Below are 24,414 nucleotides of genomic sequence, written 5' to 3' on the forward strand. Positions count from 1 at the left end.
TAATTGTCTCAACCTGGTCACCAATAGCTACACGACAATCAAAATGACGTGACATTTTCTTGTCACCGTCATTTGGCAAAATTCCTGCTCTGACAAAAAAAATGACATCACTTTGACTGTCATGCGACATACATATCTCTCTAACCAGGGTGTGGGGAAGAACAGCACCTCTTAGGCGTATGGTTAAGAGACGTCACATGAAAAGATCTCAGCAGTACTTCTGTGATATCACCTTCCACAAGCCATTCCCTAACATGTGGTTGTACTCTTCTGCAAGAGCTTCAAATGGGTACTTTGTCTTGTCACATCATGCTGATAGCAAAAAATTGGAATGCCATTGTGGAAAAGCCAATAAAGCATACAAGATCAAAATAATTATAGGTAAAGAGGACTATGGACTAAAGTAATTAAATAATTGCTTGCAGCAACTGTAAAACGTTATTATCACTGTACTCATCTAAAATTAATTCACATAAGCCCACAGGCGTATATTACCTTATGACAAGATTCATAATATTAAAATAAATTACATGTAAAAAAATAACACCTTTCAACGTCCTTATAAGTGGCACACTGCCATTTACACCTTTGCTAGAGAGCATTGAGTAGGGAATGTGTTTCTCATTTTGTATGATTCCCAAAAACACAACATTCGGGACTAGATACAATGCTTTGGGGTGATCCCCAAAGTGTTTTGTTTGGGAATGACGACACGACGCGGTGTCAATTCCATGACGTTACCATCCTCGCTTTTCCCGCCAAAAAGTGCGACACCAACAGGACGACACGTTAACAACATGTGCCATCGTGTTTGCCTTCAATTAGACAATTATGAACACGTTTGATGGAACGTTTTGCTAACTATTAAGATGAATTGCTTCATATTTAACAGTATGGAAATTCATGACATTTTAATAATGAAAATTATTAAAATGTCACACGTTTAATTCCAATCCCCCACCCCCCAGACATTTTCCAAATACTAAAACAATCTGAAATTGGGCCTAAAAATCCCCCCCAAAAATCTGGCATCAGAAAAATATGAAGTCGACGGTGATCCCAAGCATGCAGCAAACATTGCAATGTTTTCCACTAACAATAATCATGGATGCACACAGCTGTTGATGGAACAGGTATTGCTTTCTTTGTTATGCCCTGTAACATTAAACCACTTTGACTGAGATTTCGAGATTCATAAAAAAAGAGTTGCTGGCAATTCGATGGAGATAAACTTTCGAAGCATCTCCCACGAAGTAATTTTCTGGTGGAGACTCAATCAGGATGTGTGTTGGTTCATTGTACCTGAAAGTCACGGATGATGGGTGGCAAAACTGAAAAAAAACATATAACAGACACACAATGACAAAGATTTGAACATTTCTAATTGGATTTATTAACGTATTGTTCACATATGTGCTGGTTACAGCTTACCACCGCGTATGATCATGGCACTGCAATTGTACACCTGAGATGGTAAAGTCTGGTGAATGAGAGATGTTACAAAGCCAGCCATTCACAGAAACATGAAGACCAGTAAACTGCATGCTTTAATGCTTATCCAAACCCTCAGTAGTACGTACATGGGCAGACAATTTCACTGAATTATCCTATTTTCTTTTCATATATCGTATCTATACATAACCGTACCTGTCAGCCACAGTTTCCCGTATGCAACATTAATATCGCCCCCCCCCCCCCCCTTTGAGACATGAATCAAAATGCAAAAAGTGCCTGCCATTGCTCATGGCTACAGTCAGTGGCAACGTGTCAGACGGTTTGACAGTTTTATTAATTGTCCGTTGCATCTTTTCCGAGTAGGGCTTTCTTTTTGTGCAAGCTATTCTTGACCACTGCTCTTCAATTTTTTCCAGCCGCAAAAAACAAAAAAACTGTATTTTATTGAAAATATGCTAATTAGCATTCGTGACAATGTCGCATTCACCTGCGATTACCAGCAAGCACTATGGGAGAAAAAAGTCCACAATGCGCCGTTTTCATGCCGTCCGCGAATTTCATTCATCCTCCTGTTGCGTTGACCTTGGTTGAACGAAATGAGCATCTGATTAACAAACAAAAAAACATCCACCATAGATTTCTGACGCGTAACAGCAAAAATGATTAGCAACAAATGCGTCACTTCTTTTTTGTCCTATCGCACAAATAATTTATTCGTTTTAATGTATTCCTAAAAAGCACGACTGACTATTACGACTGTTTTATAATGTTATCTTACATGGCACACATGCCAAAAGCAGTTAAACTCTGTGACGTGATGAATGTACAAAGATAATCCTCTACGGACTGAATAAGATCAATCCCGCCACGCTACAAAACATGCAAATCAGAAGTGAACAAGTGAATTTAAATAAATTAATTAAATAAGTGAGTGCTAAATTGCTTTGCAAATTTCAAATTGCTTTGCAAGTGGAGCACTATTCTACTTAGGTGCTACTTAGGTGCTAAAGTTAACTGGTTGACGCTGATTACACCTGCTACTTTAATGAAGATCTGTATAACACAGATGCTGCTGTAATATTACTCTGGAATATGTGTAAATCCCATCGCTATGTAAATTCTGCGGTTGCCTGCATGCAATTCTCAAGAGCTCGCTGGTGAACCATTGCCGTGTGATATATACAGGATTGTGTTTTATTAACTGCGATAGAAAATGGTACAGTATTGAAATTTCCATTCGCACAATGGCAAAAATGTGCTTATTTCAGTGTGATTGGTAACTCCAATGCTTGTAGTACAGTAGAATCCACTGCGAACCATATATTTATTTAATGGCATGGGCCAGAGGGCACAAACCAAACGTCACACACTAGTTATGTATCAGTGAAGTACTTTGTATTCTTGTTGAGGATTTCATACTGATATACGGTAACATGAATACATACTGTGGGATATAATACAACATTGTCTAGATCGGTTTCAGAATCTATGAGTGAGGCCTCTAGTTTTACATATCTAATACAAAATAGGTCACCCAGCGATTTCTTCTTGGTCGATTTAGCGTTATTAAATCCTGCGATTTGACCTGAGAGGAGCGTGAGTAGGAACAGTGGAAGAGACTTTAGATTTGACAATCGTAATAAAGCATGTGTAATCATTTGTATTGAAAAAAAAGTACTTTTGTTCAGAATGAACGATGGCTGCGATAACACTAATGTTTAAACGTACAGTGTGTTTAGACCTCGTTTAGTATTTCAAGATTGCTGAAATAAGCTGGCACTGTTTTTTGTTTTGTTCTATTTTAGCAAACACCGCATTCATTTTGCACCTCGTTTTTCTTTCCCTTTTCTGTATTTTTTTTTACTAAAATAATGTCTACCCAAAACACTTTCGTAAACCGTACACAAGGAGCAAGTTTTCTTTGCAAACATCACGTCCGCTAGACTTGTTTTTCGTCTTTTTCTTCTTTTTATTGTTACCAGATAAGGCCCAACTGAGCTACGTCGCTCTTTGTCAGAAGCAACTTGGCCAAAGGTGGATAGCGCGGCAAAGTGGCTCACCGTCACCTGGGCATTTATAGCCGTCAAATACTCTGAACGCTTGATGTTCATTGGAAATGCGGAGGGAAAAACCGGAGGACCCGGAGAAAAATCCACACGACCACGTGGAGAACATGCAAACTCCAAATATTCAGCAGGTGTAAGGGTCAGGATCGAACCCGCCACCTCCTTCATACCAGGCAAGGTAGTTAACATCTCGTCACCACGGTGCCCCATTTACCTTCAGTTGTTGTGAGCGTGAGCAGGTTCTCACACAAGTGAGTGTTCCGCAAAAGGAACTGCCAAGAGTAGTCATCGACGATACGTGGAGTACAAACCGAATAATATACAGTACATAAATGGCAAAAAAAACATCAATTTATTCCAAATACACGTCAGTTAAAACTGCTTTCCATCTCGTATCGTTTTTCAACAGTGACAAAAAGTCAGGGCAGCGGGTTACAGATGCCATGGCACCACCTGGAATTGGCAAGTGTTATTAAACCCTCCGACAACACCAAAGGTCATAAGGACGGCTCTTGCACCTAAGCCGACATCCACACTGCGCGACGAGCCTCGGGGGGTGTGCGGGGGTGACCCATCTCCCGACAGTCAACGTTCACACCGTCGTGACGGACAGCAAGTGGTTGTAAATCCGCGTGCCGTCCGGGGAGCGGCTGCCGTGGGCCAGAAGTTCCTGAATCGTCATCCAATTGTCGAAGATCTTCTTGCCACGCTTCTTCATCATCTTGCGGTGGCTGAGCTCAAGGATGCTCACCTCCTTGCGGCTCTCGGCGCCGGACGCGGAGGCCGACGCGGAGCCGGCGGCCGAGCCTCCGGAGCCGGCGGTGGAGCCGCCCTCGTGCGGGTTCTCGTTGAGGCACTCGAGGCGACAGCGCATCATGAACTCGCGGCGCCGACGCTGCTCGCGCGCCCGGTTCAGGTGCTGCTTGCGCTGCTCCTTGGACCAGTAGCGGCCCATCTTCATCTCGCTGAGTGCGTCGTCGTCCGTCGTCATGCCGCTGCGCTCCTCCTTGATCTTCATCGCTCGCTCTGTTGGGACGGATGAAAGGACGGGCGAGATTGGATTAAAAAGTAAATACTTTACTCACACTTTTTTTTTCTTCTTGGTTCTTTCTGTAAAGTCACGTAGAAGGGAAATAATAAAATAATAAAAATAAAACATAATTAAATAATTCTCACGACGTAGAATGGAAATAATAAAAATAAAACATAATAAAATAATTCTCACGACGTTTCGGCCACAACGCAACCAGCCGTCCTCAGGTGAAGAACAGGTCTGTCGGAAAGACAGAGTCTGAATGAACACCACCACGCTTGGCAGCGTATATTTAAGCTGGGTTGGAGGGGGAATTATTTTATTATGTTTTATTTTTATTATTTTATTATTTCCCTTCTACGTGACTTTACCGAAAGAACCAAGAAGATGAATCCCTGCAGTCAAGAAAGCTTTAAATCGAAACTTTATTACAGTTATGCCCGGGCTGTCTACCAATGTCTGTATGTATGCACGTTGAACTTGTGCTGGTTACAGCTTACCACCGCGTATGATCATGGCACTGCAATTGTACACCTGAGATGGTAAAGTCTGGTGAATGAGAGATGTTACAAAGCCAGCCATTCACAGAAACATGAAGACTAGTAAACTGCATGCTTTAATGCTTATCCAAACCCTCCCTAGTACGTACATGGGCATACAATTTCACTGAATTATCCTATTTTCTTTTCATATATCGTATGTATACATAACCGTACCTGTCAGCCACAGTTTCCCGTATGCAACATTAATATCGCCCCCCCCTTTGAGACATGAATCAAAATGCAAAAAAGTGCCTGCCATTGCTCATGGCTCTAGTCAGTTCATCGTTCATCGTGCTAATCGGAGGTGCGGCCAGCATGACGTCAGCCAGCACGGAGGAGGAGGCCACACACCCCCGACAGGGGCTCTTTCGAGGCCCTTTCCCCAGCAGTGGCATGAAACGAAATGCAAGACCGCTCCTCTGCCTTTACCTGTGGACTTCTGTGAAACTAATGGACATTTGCGAAACATACTGGAATAGCTCATTGGATTCCTCCAGTATACCTACTATAATCACCCGATAATGTCTTGAACGCTCGTGACGTCACTCCACGTCGACCAGCCCCCCCTCATGAATATTAATGAGCAGGTGACGTCCTCCAAATGGACACGGACACCCCCCCCCACCCCTCCTCATTAATAATCATGAGCAGGTGACGTCACTCCACATCGAACAGCCCCCTCATTAATAATCATTATAAGGTGACGTCCTCTAAATGGACCCCCCCCATTCATAATAATTAGCGGGTGACGTCACTCCACATGGGGGGGGGGGCGAGGCGCCTCCTCCCCCCTTCTCGGCGCCAACTCACAACCCTCCCTACACAGGCACAACCCCCACGTCACGTGATCTCCGTGACGCTGTTGAGACATCAAAGTAAAAAGGACGTCATGATGAACAAGGGATTATAACCTTTACATGAACTAAGTCTGTGTCACCGCGCCCTTACAAATTGCACACGCATTGATGCAATGAATATCACGGCCTGATTTTCGCTTTCAAGTTTCAGATTTACTGCAATGCACCCATCCTTGGACGGACAAAAGGCTCATAAATACATATTCTGCTTCTACGCCTGGATCATTCTGCTGTGGTGCAATGGTAACCGCATTGCACTTTCAATCCAGAGGTCACCGGTTCAGTTTGTTCTGCTGGTGCGGCAATTGAAACAATCAACACGTTTTGTTGTTTAACCCCCCCCCCCCCCCACCAGTCTCATCATCTCTGTCCACCCATCAGTATATAAGTGTTCGCCATGCCTCGTCGATCGGTAGGCCATGTGTGGTGGAGTAAAGAGTGGTCACTCCCACCCCTTCCAAGACAAAGACCCTTGATCCCTTGTCTTACTCGGGCTCCTATTGGGGACATTTCCTCCAACAGTTGCACGAGCGAGAACTTTCGGGGCTGCACTTTTACCTTTTTGTACCCAGCCCGGTGGTGTTTTGGGGGGAGAGTGAGCGCCTGGTGCAATTGGAAGGTCATCTGAAAAGCGACCCGGTGAAGGACTGAATCAACAGCACCATCGTTCCCTTCGGTTCGTAAAAGAAGCACCACTTCGTGGGGGGAATAAAACACCGGCCCCAGGCTATGAGAACGTGGAATTTCCACGGCTGGGTTCAGAGCCACCAGTGGGAAATGAGTGCCGCCTGGAGCTGAAATCCGAAGCAAAAAAAGTTTGCGCCGGAATAAGTTTTGGGGTCGGTATACAATTTCCGTGTCTCCCCGCGCAACTTATTAGGCTGCGCTTAGTTGTTTTGTTCTACAGTCTCAGTTCAATTCTGAGTATATGCACAATTGACCGAGTGCATTCAATAGACTCAATGTACTTATTGGACTTTTTTCGGACGACCTTTTGACAGACTCGCTGACAAGGTTAAACAGCTGGCGAGACCTTTTCTTTGAAACAGGGCACGCTTACTCTATACCGTATTGATTGTATTAGCGGTGGGGGGGGGGGGGTGACATGGGAACGAGAATGCTACTGTCATACCATCCCCATGCTTTGGTAATCACCCAATATAAATGCAGCACACAAAGCTTAAGTATGGCCATATAGGTCCAATTGGTGTGCTCCGTCAAAGTGTTAAAGTGGGAGAAACAACATTTTTTTAAACGTCTCTTCTGCCCTCTTTTTCTTTCACCCTCTTCCTCCCATTCCCTTTACATTGTTCACGCATTGCTGTTGCTTCCTAGATGGCGACGAGGAACTGTAAGTTCTTGTGCCGGGCCACACGTCGTCATCGCGTTCCCCCCCCCCCCCCCCCCCGGTTCTTGTGGCACGTTGTCGCCGCTGGGGTGGCAGAAGAGCCACAGAGATGCAGCAAACGGTGGCGACGTCCAAAAGTACGCACCGGAAACGGAGCACGTGGCTCCGACTAGTGCGGTTGGCTATGTACGGTGCAAAAGAAGTTCAATATACACCATCACGATGTATGGTCAGGTGCCCATTGCACATTCCGTCATTCGTTTCCACGTTCCTCTGTCTTGTGCCGACATTCTCAAGTAGTGCCACATCTCCCTGGCACCAATCTCTATTGTCGTCATCAAGCCACTCTCTCTCTCTTAGGTCTTCCTCTTTCCTGTCCCTTCCACTTTTCCAATAAAAAGAACACTTTTAATTGTCCTCTCGCTGTCCACCCTACACACAGTGCCCGTTTCCTTCTCATCTCACTGCCTCTATCAACATACAACATACATATAGTGTTTTTTTGCTTTCATTATTTTTATTTTTTAAGTTATTTTTATTGTTATTTTGATTTTAGAATTTTCTATTTAATTGTATTATTTATATTTTTTATCTACGTGACTTTACCGAAAGAACCAATAATATGCACACCAATACTCGTCATTCGCCATTAAGTGACGGTGACATCACCACGGCGCCTGTGCCAGGCCAGGTGCACTTTGAGGCCACGTGAAGTGTCGAAGGCTCGCTGACAGGAGGAGCTCTTGGGACAGATCCAAGTGCCATGGGTTGGCTGACTGAGATGACCGGTGATGCACCACCTGTGCCCCCTACTGTGCCAACTAGATATACATACAAGACAAAGATCCCCCGTATAGGCTTAACAGACTGTAGGGGCAAGTGCTGTTAGCGAGCACCAATGAAGGCCGGAACAGTGCACGAGGGGCTGGGTGGCCAGCACCACGCCCGACCGCCTTTGTCTCCCTAGCGGCGATGTTTACACACCGCACCAGGTACTCATTTGAGGCTGAGTCGACCTAGGGGAGGCCCAGGACCGGTTCAGATAATCTACATATGTACACACATACACACACACACAACAAAGCAATTGAACCTCCGCACGTTACCTTTCAGGAGCCTGTCTCGCACGGGCCTCTTAGTGATGTAGCGCGAGCCGTCGCTGCGCACCTTCACCTTCCACTCGCCCCTGGGCTCGGCCTGCGAGAAGTCCTGCTGGCTGGAGAAGGACGCCTCGTTGCACACACTCAGGAGGCTCATCTGGCTGTGGCCGTAGTCGGACGAGCCCTGCTGCACCAGGTGCACGTAGCTTTGGTAGTGCTGCGACTGCGACGGCGCGTTGGCCCGGCGGTACGGCGACAGCTGCAGCTGGGCCTGCTGCCGGCCCAGCTTCTGGTACAGCTGCTTGGCGCTGCCGCCGCCGCAGCTGCCGGAGGCGCCGGCGCTCGCCGCGGCTTGAGCCGGCGCGACGTCGCCGCTCTCCGGCAGCTTTCTGGACAGCGTCGAAACCTTCCCCTTGGCAGGGCTCGCCTCCCGGCTGCCGGGCTGCGAGGAGCACACGCTGGTGGACGCGCGGCTGGCTCCGCTGTCCGACCGCTGGCTGTCCGTGCTCTCGATGGAGCGGTTCAGCGAGCGGATGGCCGTGAGCTTGAGCGACTGGGGACTACTGCGGCAGCTCTCCGCCGTGTTGTAAGCGCTCGACGTGTCCTTGTCGGACTTCTCGGGCGCGTCCGTGACGTCCAGGCACCTGCTCCGCTTGCGGCCGTACGTGCGGAAGTTGCCGCCGTCCTGCAGCCGCCACAGGTCGCCGTAGTTGCGGGGATGCGTGCTGGCGCTGTTGCCGTGGGCCTGCATGATGTTGCGGCATTCGATCTCAATGTTCCTGAGCTCCTCGTTGAGCAGCTCGATTTCCGTGTCGCCCGGGATCTTCGCGTCCACCTTGCCCACGCCGAGCGTGGACGTGGCACTGTAGTACAGGCTGAGCCTCTTGGCACTCGTCATTTGGCACTTAAAATCCAGGAGCTCAGGCATTTCAGGAATGTTTAAATCTGAGCGCGCTGTGCTATCGCCCGTCCTGTTCCCGCACAACGCGTCGCCGGTGCCCTTTTTATCCCCGACTTGACTGGTGACTTTGGAACTGTCCGTCAGCACCGCGAAGTTTTGGTTGTCGTCGTCGGCAGGGATCTCTTGCTCGGGTTCGGAACTCTCGTTTTCGTCGTTGTCGTTCCGCGTGCTCTCGTCCGTCCGGCCGACGCCGCTGTCCTTCTCCTGCCCGTTGTGGGCGCTGTCCGTGGTGCCGTCGTCCTCCGGGGTTCTCATCTGCTGCTCGCGTGAGACACGCGCGCGCGCGCACGCACTTCATGAGGTCGCATTTCTTAATACACAACGTGCACGCCACAAATGAACCACGACATCTTGCTGCTCTTGTCAAGGAGCATAAACCCATCACGTGAACTCCGGTCATCCTCGCAGCAGCTTTTGGCTGACCATCGAACAAAGACGGCCACCACATAGCGCGCTTTCAGATGCGCTTCTGCGGCCGTCTGGAACGATCTTTCTTCGGATATTGGGAAGCCACTGGAGCTATGCACTTTTAAATCATCTAGGTTGAAAATAAATTTCTTTAGAACTGCTTTTTGTGTTTAGTTTGTTTTCCTTCCCGCGCACCTCTGATTAGCGCATTTGGCTACTACGGTGCCGAAATAGTTCAACATACATACAAGCAAGCAAGCAGAAGGGCTGCTCGAAAACCCGCTCTGGCAATCGTGCTCCGAGCCCGATCGGACTCGTCGACAGACGCTCCATGTCGGCGTGCGCTGACCTGCTGAGGGACGCTGGCGTTGACCTCAAAGTCCTGGTTGTCCTGCTCTTCCAGAACGTCCATGCTTATGTCCTCCAGATACTCGCTGCGTTCGTCCTCCATCCATCCCTCGTCCAGCTGCAAGCGGATAGAAGACAAGGCCGTCTGTCAGCAAGGCTGCTAAGAGAGTTAAAGGTCAGCTCTGTGCACGGTGCGGACGTGCACAAACTGCCTTGTTCAAGGGCAGTTTAACGCAGTCCACCATGGTGGACATAGGAGTGGGAAGTCAGCTGTTGATATCCTCATCATCAAGTCGTTGTCAATCTACCGCTGCACGAAGGCCTCCCAATACGGCTCCCACCTGTCACGGATATTGGAATTTCATAATTCACCCGACACCCTACACACGCTGGCTTCCCACGAAAATAAGCACACTTAACCCTTTTCCCATTCCGTTGGCTTAGTGTACGTCATCGGACTAACTAAAATAAAATAAAGTCAAGTCGGAAGACATATTGAGGCTCCCGCAAGGCCATGCGGGAGGGCGTGCGGCACAGTTTGGCGCCAGCCATCGTAGAATGCGGTCGTGTCGCTACGGTTCCCTACGGTGAGTATTATGTCTTTAAAAACAATGGCGTTACGCCTTTCTTATTAAAATGTACGCGAGCCGCTCGCACATTCCGAAATTCAGCGGTGGATGGGACCCACCATGCAATTGCAGACATCTCGGAACAGGAAGGTGTTGAATTCTAGATAATACGTAAACTTAATAGATTATTCTTCATTTTACCAAACTTTTCTCTAACCTCAAAGGGGGAAAACAACCAATTGATTTCTCAAAATATAAGCATAGTCAAAATGTGTCTTTATAGTTTTTTTCATATCAATTTGAAATATCATTGGTCATGCATATGCAACATCAAAAACCACAGCACCCTGGTGGCTTCCAGTCAAAATCAGTCAACACTTGTTTCTGCGTGATGACAATTGCTCAGGTAAGTCCTGAAAACGACTGACTGACTGATTCACAGATGGACACATCAGGTTTTCTATCCATATATAAATGGGAAAGTAATGTCTAACAAAAGCTACATCGTCTGTAACACCGGATGTGGCGTGACATTTTGTGGCCAATAACGGCAGATTGTGTTATAGCTATTTTACACGAGTGGCTTATCAAATAATGCACTCTTGTTATAAATACTTTGGCATCGTTAAAGTTTTGCCACCTCGGGTGGCTTCAATTTCCGCTGTGGCCGATGGACTAACACCTGATACAGGTTGCGATCGTGCAGTGCAGCGGAAAGTTGTTCGTGTCTTGTGTGCCGACTGCCCGCAATTGACTTTCCCCTCTGCATTAGGCCCCACACGATCTTTGCGAAGAAAAAGTTGCCAGAAATGCAATATACAATAAAGGAGGCTAATCAGGCTTTGGTTTATTTTGTGCTTTCATGATTCCACTTATCTGTTAATCTCCAAAGAATTTTGAAGGCATCTGCTGTGCTGTGCAGCTTTCCTTGACGTCAAGGTGGCAAGTTGGAAAAATTGTTCCTATTTATTTCAATTATCTGGTCGTGAAACCATTGCTCTGCAACAGCTCGCATTGCGTTATCATTTTAGTGGTGGCGCATGACTTCTGCTCTGTTGGTGCAAACCCAGTCATGGAACATCACTCTGCTAATGGTTGCAAAGCAAAGATGCTGAAGAAGAATTCATCAGTCACCGGAAGAAAGAAAAACATCCTATACATTTCAATATTGTGCGTCATTTGCTTTCTTTCGTACTTTAATCGGAAAATATGGTCTTTTTGAAGTTTGACAAATACCATAATATCCGAGTGACTCTTTCCATATTCTTTGGGTCTTTCAGGGGCCCCTTTTCCTGATGACGACCGCTTGTGTCGCGATCGAAATGTCGTAGTTTTTTTTGTTATTTTCTTTGAACCTATCTACGTGACTTTACCGAAAGACCCAAAGAATATGAATGCCTGCAGCCACGAAAGCGTTAAGCCAAGATTTGACTCTTTCCAGGAAAGAAAGTTCTCGATTGCATCGTTTTCTTCCTTGCTTTCATCACTTGTGTCTATTGAGTATGTGTTGCTGAGCCAAAGGCATTTTCACTTAATTCTTAGAATTCTAAAAAGGTTTGAGTTCCCGAGGGAGCTGGTGATGGGGCCTTCCATTTCACGTCTCGGTAGGGGTGGGGGGGGTCCTTCAATTCTCCACTACACCCCTGCACTGCCGATTTCACGTTGGTTTCTCCCATTCACGCATTCACATTGTAATAGAGTCTAACAAACACAGTGTGCGGAGAAGGCCATGACCTCGCGATGACTTAACCTAAGCACTCGTTGCTTCCGGTTGCAAAGTCTGTGAATTTCATTGGGGCGTTCCGTGTCATTTTCCCCTGAGCACGGTGTGGCTTTGAGCCCTCATCCTCTTAACGGATCTACTAATCCGCTAATACCTACATTGTAAGTCGCTCACTGCCCTGCCAAAGCGCAGTTCCTCCACGCGTGCATTAATTTTGCGCTGGAGGCATTGATAAGGCATTATAATTCATCACCTTTTGACACTCTATTGGCTATGGTCTAGGACTACTGGTTGGATAACAATACAGTGCACAATTGGAAGTGAATTATAGGCCTCCGTGTGAATGTAATGGGTGTATTTTATGAACATATTGTAGGATTTAGTTGTTTCACCCGTCGTCAGCTGTGCATATTTGCAGTGCGTACACGTAACACATTTAGGAATTACACGCCATAGTGATGGATTGTGGGTAATATATACATTTCACTGAAAAGGCAAGACCCTGTCTATGAGAATAAAATCACAATGTTGTCAGCTTATGAGTCTCTGGACCAATATTTTTATTACGGGAACATTTATATAAGCATACACTCTAGACCGTTCACAACGTTCTGAGTCTCATCAGCACGGTTCGGTCTGTTAAGTAAATGCTCCTGGATTGTCTTCTAGTTAAGGACATAGCCGTCCGGTCCAATTTTTTGCAAAATATATGTTTATGTCGCTGCGAATAACTTTGCCGAGAGCGTTTTCCCTTGGCCTGACTCACCTGCTGGTAGGTGTTTTATTACTTTGTGCAATCCCAGGAAAGCGGTCGCACCCCTGTCAAAGGTTTTATCGTTACTATGTTTGTTTTAGGCTAGGTTTTGTCAGAGCTTGAATAACTCCATATATTTCCGCCGAGTCTTATGCCCTTTCATAACCTGTAAAGCCTGGGCATGATGACATTTCGTTTTTATTTGCAGAACACTATTGATAGTACGAATGTGGTTGATGGCAGAAAATTTTCCTAAATCTGTCTTGCTTATGTGCTCTGCTGACCTCTGGATTTCCCACATGTTCCTTTCCAGTGATCTTCATGAACAATTCATACACGCCGATTAGATATTATTGAATACTATTTCTCGTTCAAAAAAATGCATATTTACTACATATGTATCCACGATATACTCACATGTGTGTTGTCATGGTACTTTGCTCATGCCCATCCACAGTCCACACTAAAATCGTTTCATTCCACGTTCAAACATTACTTTATAAAGGCACTGTTAAATCGGCTGTGTTTCACAACATTCAAAATCACGTGGGGCACCGTGTAACGCCACAATTCCCAAGGCCTGGTCAGTAGAATCATCAACGCAGCCACGGTGTGCCGGCAATGTGGGAGATTTGCAGACGAAAGGGTTAACCTTCAAGCCCTCGATGCCGTGATTCATCCTGGCGGTGTACGTAACGTGTGCGGTTTTTTTTTTACCTCGCCCGAAAAAGAAAAAAAACCACAAGCAATATCTGTGCAAAAAATGGTGGCTTCTTCAGCCCCGTAGCCTGCACAGGCGTAATGGCATTCCGACTGTTAGTGCCATGCAGGAGAATGATGCCTGCTGGCCTTCAACCGCTCATCAATTCACACCGCAATACCGCGAGCGGCGGGCCCACAGGATGCACAGTCTATTGGGATGCAATAAGATATATCTTTTCTATTAAGCAGCTGAAGAAGTGGGTCAATCCCTCTTGCAAATGCTCATGTTTATGCCGGGTGTATAATTTTTTTTTTACAGATCACAGTGGCACGGCGTTACAAGTTCAACCGAAGGTTCCGAAGGTTAAGGTCTCTGATTGTGCTCATGCACACACCCCACTGTGTCCAGTCCCCAACAGCAGCCAACATTTTAGAGAGAGAAAAACCAAATCGAATATGTCGAGAATGGATACATAAAGGGATGAGCCAGATGGTCTAAATTGCCTGTGCGTGTTTCATAAATGTGTGTGTTTGTGTTTTTTTGCTTTCTTTCCCCCTTATCATCTCATGCCGTTGCCATGGCGCTTGTAGAAGGCAGACAGAACACTAATTGGGCGGCTGCTCAGAAGCAGATTTTTTTGCACTTTCGCGTGGTCAAAGCACCGAGTGAGACGCAAAAGCTTCGGGAGGCCATGCAGCGACGCCTCGCCATGACCCCAGGCTCCGGTGGATTCAGCACAAAGTGACAGCGTGGGATGTTGCAGCGTGGAATAGGTCCGTACAGTGCCTAATGAGGTCACTGTGCCGAGGTGTGCGCGACGTTACCTGGATTTCTGGCCTCGCCAAGAGAAGAGACACCCTCCGATTTTTCTCATTTGTCAGAAGGGCCACTGCCTCTTCCCGCCCCTGTATGTCCACTCCGTTGATCTAAAAGCAACAACAACAACAAATGGTGTAAAGCCATCCAGCACATGAGCACGGCGTGAATACGACGTTCGACTCTCCTGTTATGCAGCGCAGAGCAACATTGGTTCGAGTTGTTGTTGTTGTTGTATCCGTAAGTGCTGCTTGTATCGAGCGTGAATGTTGAGCTGTTGCACCGTAAATACTTTTACTCAAGTGGCGTCAACATAATGCGCACGCATTGCGTCACGCTCGCACGACGCCGTCGCTGCAGCAGCAGCAACAGCAGCCTTGCTTCACGAATTGGGGGGGGGGGCGGCAATTTGAAACGTTGCCGTACGCGCAACGTTTCAAAAATAGAGCCGCAAAAACTGAATTGCGGTCTCGTACGACAGTCAGCTGGACACGTTCAGCGCCGTGCATTTCAAGGATGTTCCAAGGTGCGCCCAAGTAACGCGAATGTTGGGGCGTCACGGTGGCAAGATCTTAACTCCCTCGCCGGGAATGCACGAGGTCGTGGGTTCAATCCCGAACCTGACGATGCCTGTACGTTTAGAGTGTGCACGTGCTCTCTCCCCGTGGCTACGTGGATTTCTCTGCAGGTTCTCCGGGTTTTCCCTCCGCATTTAGAAACACGCGTTTAGATCATTTGGCCGCTATAAATTTCCATGTGAATAGCCACTTTGTTCATCTGTGGTCGGGTAGCTTTTGAAAAAGTGCTACAATAGCTCAGTGGGCATTACTCTGGTAAAATAAAAATTAGTTTATAGCTTAGATGCGTGTCATTCCGATGCTCTGGTAGAGTGTGCCAGAGCGAAGGGCGTTGTGAATTGCACCAGGTGTTGCTGCGAGCATGGCAAGTTGGTGCTGTAATTGCATAAAATACATTGCAAACATCAAGCGCCGTTTGAATGCTGCTACCTTTGTTAACGTCATTAACAGAGCAGCGCGTGCCGATATTAGCAAAACATTTGTTTGCCGAATAGCAAACGGACAGGATTGGCCGTTGTTTTTCATCATCATAATCATCAGCCGTGATCTATCCACCGCTGGATGAAGGCAGTGCCACCCTAAAATAGAGTCCACAGTGAAGTATGGTAAACATACATGCTGTACCGTACGCGCATATCCAGCAAGGAATGTGTGTCTCCAGCGATAATACTGCCTGATGTCCTAGGTGCTTGTGACGACTCCTTAATTGACCAGCCGATGCACGATGGCAAAACCCCGTGCATCATTTGTCTCTATTTGTGCGGTAGAGTTATTTGATTATTATTCTTATTATTACTCTTATTTCTCGCTCGCGGCAAGATTGAGCAAAATCGACGAATTCCATTGCGCCGCCGTCACCGTCACTGCCGCCAGCGACTCGGAGCGCCCCGCATTTCCACTTCGCCTCCCGAGGCCGGCGGTGATTCGCATGCACGGCACGCGCGCGCGCGTCTGCCGCTGATAAAGTCGCGCATGGAGACCCCACGGGGCCCCCCCCCCTCTCCCTCCTCCTCCTCACCACCACCACCACCACGCCTGCCGTCGCACGGGGCATGGGGACAGCGCCGGCAGTCCGGCAGGCTGCTGTCCACAACCCCATTCCTCCACACCCCCCCCTCCACGCCACACCCCCCACCCTCCACACCACACCCCTCCACACCCCCCTCTCCACACCCCCCCTCCACACCACACCCCCCACCCTCCACACCACACCCCCTCCACACCCCCCCCCTCCACACCACACCCCCCACCCTCCACACCACACCCCCTCCACACCCCCCCCCTCCACACCACACCCCCCACCCTCCACACCACACCCCCTCCACTCCCCCCCTCCACACCCCCCCCCTCCACACCACACCCCCCTACACACCACCTCCCCCCTTCACACCACCCCCCCCCTCCACACCACCCCCCCCTCCACACCACACCCCCCCTCCACACCCCCTCCACACCACCCCCCCTCCACACCACCCCCAGCCGCCACACCACACCCCCCTCCACACCAAACCCCCTCCCCACCACACCACACCCCCTCCACACCAACCCCCCCTCCACACCCCCTCCACCCCACACCCCAGCCGCGGGTGGGTTGGGTTGGGCGAGTGAAGAAGCACCTGCAAGATGCGATCGCCTTCCCTGATGCGCCCGTCCTTGGCTGCGATGCTGTTGGGGTCGATCTGCAGACACGGTCGTGTGCGAGACAAAGGGAGTCGTGTGGCAGGCGGCCGTAGTTGTTAGTGTGCGCGCTGGGGGTTGGGGTTGGGTGGAATGTAATGTGTTGGCGGTGACTTTCCTTTGCCCTGGTCGGCCACTCTGGAGCAGGTGTGCGTACTAAAACAAAACAAAATCCATGATAGAGGTTTTTGGGTTAGGTCGCGTAAATATATAAATGTGTACTCTTTGGTTCTTTCGGTAAAGTCACGTAGGTATAAAATAAAATAAATCACGGCGTTTCGATCGCTCGTGTTGCGATTGAAATGCCGTGATTTGTTTTATTTTATACCTACGTGACTTTACCGAAAGAACCAAAGAGTATGGACTCCTGCAGTCACGAAAGCTTCAAATCAAGATATATATGTGTCATTAAAACCCGCCACCACCCGACACAGCCAACTAGTAAGGGTTGTCACGTAAACAGAACGTACCAATTCGTCACTAGTACAGCACTAGTGTTTAGTGTATAGTGTAGTGTATAGTGTAGTGTACTAGTACAGCACCCCGGTGTGTTGGAGAGCCAAGGCACAACATTTACAATCTGAGTACGACGTTTTGCCAGTAATAAGAACTAGCTTCATCAGGCGACAGACAGATTTGTGGAGAAGTCTTACTGTTTCGTTCCTTATATAGAGGCGTAGATGTGGTAACCACGCTTCTGCGCTCTTGCACAATGTGGGAGTAAGGCTCACTGAGCTATATAGCTCTTGTTTTCCGAAACGGCCCGGCCATTACAAATGAAAGCTCAACAAAGTGGCTTATCATCACGTGGACATTCAACTGAAGGCCAAATACTCGGAGAAAAGTCTCCACGACCACGGGGAGAACACGCAAACTCGGAACGAAGCAACGACCTCCTGTATACCAGGCGATGTAGTTAACATCTCGCCACCGTGGAGAGACATGATTTGACTTTGTGTGTGAAAGATAAACCTGCGTTAAATCCTCTCCCCCAACAAGAGCCCCCCTTGTTGGGGGAGAGGACTTCAGCCGTGGCTCTTACACACTGGACAGGCACGCACAAACCCTGACCCCGCCAGACACGCAACCTGCCCATCGGCTGACTCTGGCGTTCGCAGAGTGGACAGACGCGAGGAACAGGGGGGGGGGGGGGTCACATATTGAAGAAACTTGCTCCATTTCGTTTCAACTTCCGCACCAGGAGATTGAACCGGTAACCTCTGGATTGCAAAGTCCAATGTGCGAGCCGTTGCACCATCCGCTGTGTGTATATACAGGGCAAACCAAACGGTCACACGTACATCCCGTGTCAGGCTTTTAACAGATTGTTGTCGCTGGTGTTCGCGTGCACCCATCAAGGCCAGGAATTGATGGAGGCGAGGCCAGCGCCACTTGCAGCCGCCTTTGTGTCTCCATCACACACTCCACTCGATACTCGTTTGAGGCTAAGTTGACCCAGGGGAGGCCCAGGACTGGTTCAGATATCACTTGAAACTGATGTTAGCTGGGGGTGGAAATCAAACGCAGCTTGTCGGGTTTAGAGCGCGGTTCACTGTCCACTCCTCCACTGTTACCCCACATTATATATTTTTATATATACACACACACACGCTATGATTTGTGGAGTTCACAATCTCAAAAGGTCAATGGGAAATTGACATTCTATATATAAACATATGGGAAAGATTTATCTTTAAAAATATGTGTTTGGTTTGTGTTCTTCAGCGAAGCGTGTTAATTCATCGTCATAATCAGCCGGGGTCAATCCACTGCTGAATGAAGGCCTCCCTGAGCCGCCAACACATCTCCCGATCCTGCGATGCAACAATCCACCAGGCGCCTGGACGCTCAACTGATTTCATCGCTCCATCTCCTCGGTAGCCGTACTTGTGGACGTGTTCCATTCTCTGACAGCCGCTCACTATTCTTGACCAAGAGCCATCGTCCCCCCTAGCGACACGTCCTGCCAAAGCCCCACTTACTTTTTTGAGCAGTTTTAATTACGTCATTAATCCTTTCCTCCTGCAGGGTGGGGTCACGTTCACCGCTGAATCACGGAACGCGCCAGCGGTTCAGCGGTACATTGAATTTAGAGAGGCGTGGCACCGTTGTTTTTTAAATATATTGTACTCTCCGAAGATAGCTGTAGTGACACGACCACACTCTACGATAGCTGTCGCCAAACTGTGCCAGACGCCCTCCCGCATGGCCTTGTGGGAGCCTCGGTACTGATTAAGCTTTTTTATTAAAAATGTTTCGGGTTCTGTTACGATGACGTACGCACATGTACACATACGTCGTCTGAACTGGAAGGAGTTTTAATCTTCTAATTCGTGTGTTCCTCTTTTTGTCTTTCAATGTACTTGCAAGCGTGCATCTCTCCACGCTTCAGTGTGCAATTGTCAGTTTGTGTTCTATAATTATCATAAATTGATAATCCCGACATTTCTGAACCATGGCAGGTAGTACTGGTAATAATGGAAAACAAAGCTTCGTTAAAAATCTATTAAATTTACGTTACAATTATATATTCGCCTCTCGGAATTTCCTTTTGCTATGAGAGACTAATAATGCGCGGAAATAATGTAATTTCCTCCTGAGCATTTCTGCAGTGATCGTCATCGACTGTTAGCAGCTTTGAGCCAGTGATGGTGATTCCACATTCTTGTGGAAACAGCGACTCTATCCACCCATCGAACCACTTTTATCTACATCAGAAGGATGATGGGCTGAGCTAATCCCTAATCAGGATGTGAACTCACAACCTTCTGATTGTGAGCCACTCACTCTTCCGCTGAGCCACCTGACCGGATGACTAAAAGTTATCTTTGTTAAATATATTATTTTAATTTCACATTCAAGTTTGTGGTCATGCCACAGAGAAAGCCCATTTTGCAATGACCCTGAATTCATTTCTCCGTGCTGTGCAAGAACGTGTTTGTTATCCTTGGCAGCAGGCACACAAATTAAATGATACTCAAAACGAAATGGATAAATGTCCGTTCACTCTTGCATGATGACTAGCCCAGCCCTGCCTCCAGCGCTGTGTAATCAATCTCAAAAGACCGTTTCAGCACACACACACACACGCACCATTCCGAGCGCTTTATTAAATGTACCGTTAACAAATTACTTATTTTGGAGCAGGTAATGCATTGTTTGGATATATGTAAACACACACGCGTATAACACGCGGCGGAATGGTTAGCACCCTGGGCTTCCAATCTAGAGGTCACCGGTTTGATTCGATCTCCCAGAGTGGCAATGAAATCTCCCACATCTGTCAAGCCAGCAGCATAAATAGCTGCAGCACAGTTCATCGGCAGGATGCATCCATGCGGCGGGGTACACTGCAGGTGTGCAGCGGTTAGCGCTATGCTGCGCTACGCTGCGCTATGAACCTGGCGACACGAGATCAATTCCAGCTCATGGCCAACGCTAGTGACGATTATCTGATTGGGTTCTGGGGCTCCCCTAGGTCGACTCAGCCTTAAATTAGTACCTGGTGCAGTGCATAATCATCGCTACAAGGTAGACAAAGGCGGACGGGAGTGGTGTTGGCTACCCACCCCCTCGTGTGCAGTGGCGGCCTTCAATAGGTGCTCGCTAACAGCACTTGCCCCAACAGTCTGTTCAGGCTATACGGGAGATATTTTGTCTTTGTGAGTACTCTCACCATTCCCAAGGTGTCTGGCGAGTCTGGAAGAGTAGACCAAATACCTCATAGAGGGCGTCTCTCTCGGGTCCACTCTGGTGGACGCCCTTTTGCCGGCAGTGGCGTGAGTGAGCAATTGCAGGGCTGCGCCTTTGAATTATATATATATATATACCCATGCAATAGCTTCCAAATAAGAGCACAGTATTACTAAAATTCACATCAAAGGATTATGTGGATGCACTGCATGTATGTGTTGTATAAAGTGATTGAGTGTTTGTATATATTCGCTATTGAATGAAGTAAGGTTTGGATAACAAGCTCATCAATTTAATTGCTAAATTCCAGTGTGGATGCAGTGGCATAATCTAAATTAGTAGTAAACACTCAAATATCCAATTAAGTACCAAGTGGCTAATATGCCAATTAGTAAATCATGCAATTTATTACACCCCAATTAACATTTTTTTCGTCACTCATTTGGCTATCCCCCAAAAATGTAACTGGGGAAGCAGTGGTGCAAAAAAACAAAGTCGGAGCATTGTAAACATCCCATATAGAGCCTCGCTAATGACAAGAGTACGCCTTTGTTGCCATTGATTTTGAGGTGGTTGTAAAAATATAAATATATAAGTGGGAATGCTCTCAAGAATTTGCTTCAAATGTGTTTGATGTTAGAGAATACGGCCATTTCCCCTTGTTTGGCAAAAAAAGAAAAGCAACTGATGTATTGAAAGTGTTCTCGTGTAGATCGAGGCTCTCCGTAATCAATTGAAATTGCTCACGAAAGTGTGGTAGCGTATCGTTGTTTATTACAGTTCTAGGCTCACGAAACGCTCCTCTTGTATTTCACAGATGTCTTAGGAGACCCCCTGAAGACATATAAATGCCCACAGAGGCATTATGCAAGGAAGCAATGGAGTATTTAATTTTAAAGTTGCTGTGTATCAAATAATACGACGGCAACAAATTGTCACGCTATCAAAAAATAGATTTGCTTGCATTAATAACGTTAGAGACATTTGGATTGCAAACATTGCACATATCTATTCTGCATATATTGCTGGCTGCTCATGGCTTGCGGGTGATGTATTGTTTCTGGCTGTAAAAATTCCCAGCCGCAGTTTATTTTCGCTATTGTTTCTACTTGCTTTGAGGCTGAATATCAGTTCGGTGACTTATTTCCCGCCGCGCATCGGCCTGAAAAAGCATCTTATTTCAAACATGTATTTTATATCGGAAAAACAAGCGAATATTTCGTTTGTGTTTTGCAGCACATACGAGAGAAAGAGAGAGGGCTACGTAAATAAATACAGCCAATGCTGCTATTAACACACAAAAACCCATCACAATTACACGTGTGGACGCTCCCAGCCAGTGGAGGTTTAGTTACATGCCTTGAGTGGATGGTGTCTGGCTGGTATTGAATTGCCTTAATGAGACATTTGCATGATTTATGTGACGTCGCTAACCGTTGGCTCCACCGAAGCACACGGATGCAACGCTGTATGTCACGGGCAAGTGCACACACGGTGCTACTTACGTCGCATGAACAAGGCGTCCGCCCACTCAATTTCCAGGTGAGTGTTCGCGATCGTAAGGCATAGCCAAACCAAACAAAAGCACAAAGGGATCGTAAAACGGACACGCACGGCTATCCAGTTATCTCGTACTGCGTCTCTGATTCGTCTAGGAGCACGTGGATTTAAAATGCTCGAATGCAGTTTGCTGCGTCGCTGATTAATTTTAAACAAAATTTGGTCGCGAACGCTACCCCTCTCGCGATGAACGACGATGCTCTTCAACGTGTGTCCTCGCAGACGCACCAACTGTCTTGATTTTCGACGTCAGCCAATCAGCTCACGTGGCGCCTCATGCGCTCGTTTGGGATGAAATATTGGTGTCGGTGTTGTAATGCACAGGAGGTGGTCCAAACGTTCTGAGAACAAGACACTCGGCAAAGTCTAACGAAGTCGAATTTGTACTTTAATATTCAAGTAGTGTGTGTATGATTGAGTGAGTGTTAAGAATGTCTATCCGTACTGATAAAAATATGCATCAACATAATTCGAATTCTGCATATATTAAAAAAAAATTGCCACTGGAAGCTAGGCGTGTAACAATAAATCACCAGAAATTCAATGAGCTGCCACGATTCAGGTTCACGATTGAAGAATAACGTCTTATTGTGTCTCATTTTATCATCTCATTGGTCGGTGTTCAAGAAACACCATTTTTGTCTCAATAGTACCGCTTTATCCACACTGTTCATCTAAAACTTAACAGAATTGTTACAACGTGCATCAATTGGAAAATACTAAAATCTTAACACACGTGGTTTAATCTGTCCCTGCTTGAAAATGTTTGACCGTGCCCAAATTTCAAATCACTTGGTATCCCACGTACATTAATTTGCCAATTGATTTTACATCTGAGTATGAATGGACACTATTGGCTGCCCTTTCAAAGTTTGAGTTGGGCTATATTGTGTGTGGGGAGGGGGTGGGGGAGAGAGGGGTGGGGGAGAGTGGAGTGGGAAGCGAGGTCTACGAGGAATTGGGAGTTCACAAGCCTACCATGGATAGCTCCAACACTGGCACTCCTCTTTGTCATTTCCCGCAATTTTTATTTATTTATTCCGATTTCTCTTCTTGAGCAGCTGGTCTCAGAGGGCGGTACCTGGACCAGCACCGGTGGTGGTCCGTCACGCACCTCCAGGTGGTGCGCGGGGCTGTGATGCAAACGCAGGTTGCTCCAGACAATAATAATGGCAACGTTTATGCCATTTTGGTTTTCGGTAAAGTCACGTAGGTAAAAAAATCTAATAACATAAATGAAAACAACTAAATTAAATCACGACGTTTCGGGTGCCAACACAAGCGTCCTTTTTAAGGTGGGGACAACGTAGCGAAAGGACAACCGCTTAAGTGTGTCTAAGAGATGGCTGTGACGAGGAATTATATAGTCGCGGGGTATGGAGGGGGGGGGGGGCATGGTGAGTGTGTGGGTGGGCTGTGGACTGGGAGGCAACGATGTGAGGAACGGGGAGGGCGTTGGGTGGCAACGCATGGAGCTCAAACTGAAGCTTTGTGATGCAGGGGGCGGAAGTAGATAAGAAAGCTCAGATTAAGCAGCCTTTTGTTATGCTGCCGGGGGGAGGGGGGGGGGAATTAGAAATCCGCAAGATGAACCAAAGAGTATGAATCCTTGCAGTCACGACAGCTTCAAATCTAGAATTTATGCCATTTGTTTCGGAGGTTAATGAAATGTTTTACTTGTGATATTTAATTTCAAAATGAAGTTAGCTAAAGTACACCCATTAACCTACCCTAAGCCTAAGATCTAAATGCCCCCCCTCCCCCCCGAAAAAAACACCTTCAAGCTGTGTTTATGTCCCAGTAATATAATTAATTCTGAATTGCTGGTATTTATAGATAAGTGTATGTGTTGTGTCACCAGGGATGGGCGGTCCGTGGGAAATGTTTACATCGGCTGAGTGGCCCGCGGGCCAAACAAGTTTGAGAAACGCCGCTCTATGGGCATCGTGCCACCAGACGGATGTCACACAGAGCAGTGCAAGCCTTGCTTGGTGGAGAATGACCCACGTAAGTGGATGTCACAGAGCTACTTCTGCAATCCCTTCACGTGAATCTCTGGTCCACACAGTAGGGCACGGCGGGGGGGGGGGGGCAGCAATCGCCCAGCCCAACCTGCTACGCGAGAGCAATGCTCATTGCGTCACAGTCGAACAAATATTTTAATTTAGCCAAATTTTGTGCAAGTACCACACTGAATGTGATGGGGTTTTTTTGGGTGGGTTT

At 47.3% G+C, this 24,414-nt stretch overlaps 1 protein-coding gene across 1 annotated transcript in view; it reads right to left on the reverse strand.

Annotated features, from left to right (window-relative positions):
* Positions 1-1,377: 1,377 nt before the first annotated feature.
* The window catches only part of LOC144731678 (E3 ubiquitin-protein ligase PDZRN3-like), a 66,151-nt gene continuing 43,114 nt past the window's right edge, over positions 1,378-24,414 (reverse strand). The window contains exons 5-9 of the mRNA XM_078612854.1: positions 16,878-16,940; positions 14,692-14,793; positions 10,120-10,236; positions 8,408-9,620; positions 1,378-4,547 (exon numbers count right to left, since the gene is read on the reverse strand). Of these exons, the coding sequence (XP_078468980.1) occupies positions 4,114-4,547; positions 8,408-9,620; positions 10,120-10,236; positions 14,692-14,793; positions 16,878-16,940 (1,929 nt within the window). The 3' untranslated portion in view covers positions 1,378-4,113. The remainder of the gene's footprint in view (positions 4,548-8,407; positions 9,621-10,119; positions 10,237-14,691; positions 14,794-16,877; positions 16,941-24,414) is intronic.

This window comes from Lampetra planeri, chromosome 40 (genome assembly GCF_965212315.1).
Source record: "Lampetra planeri chromosome 40, kcLamPlan1.2.h2, whole genome shotgun sequence".
NCBI classification, from domain to species: domain Eukaryota; kingdom Metazoa; phylum Chordata; class Hyperoartia; order Petromyzontiformes; family Petromyzontidae; genus Lampetra; species Lampetra planeri.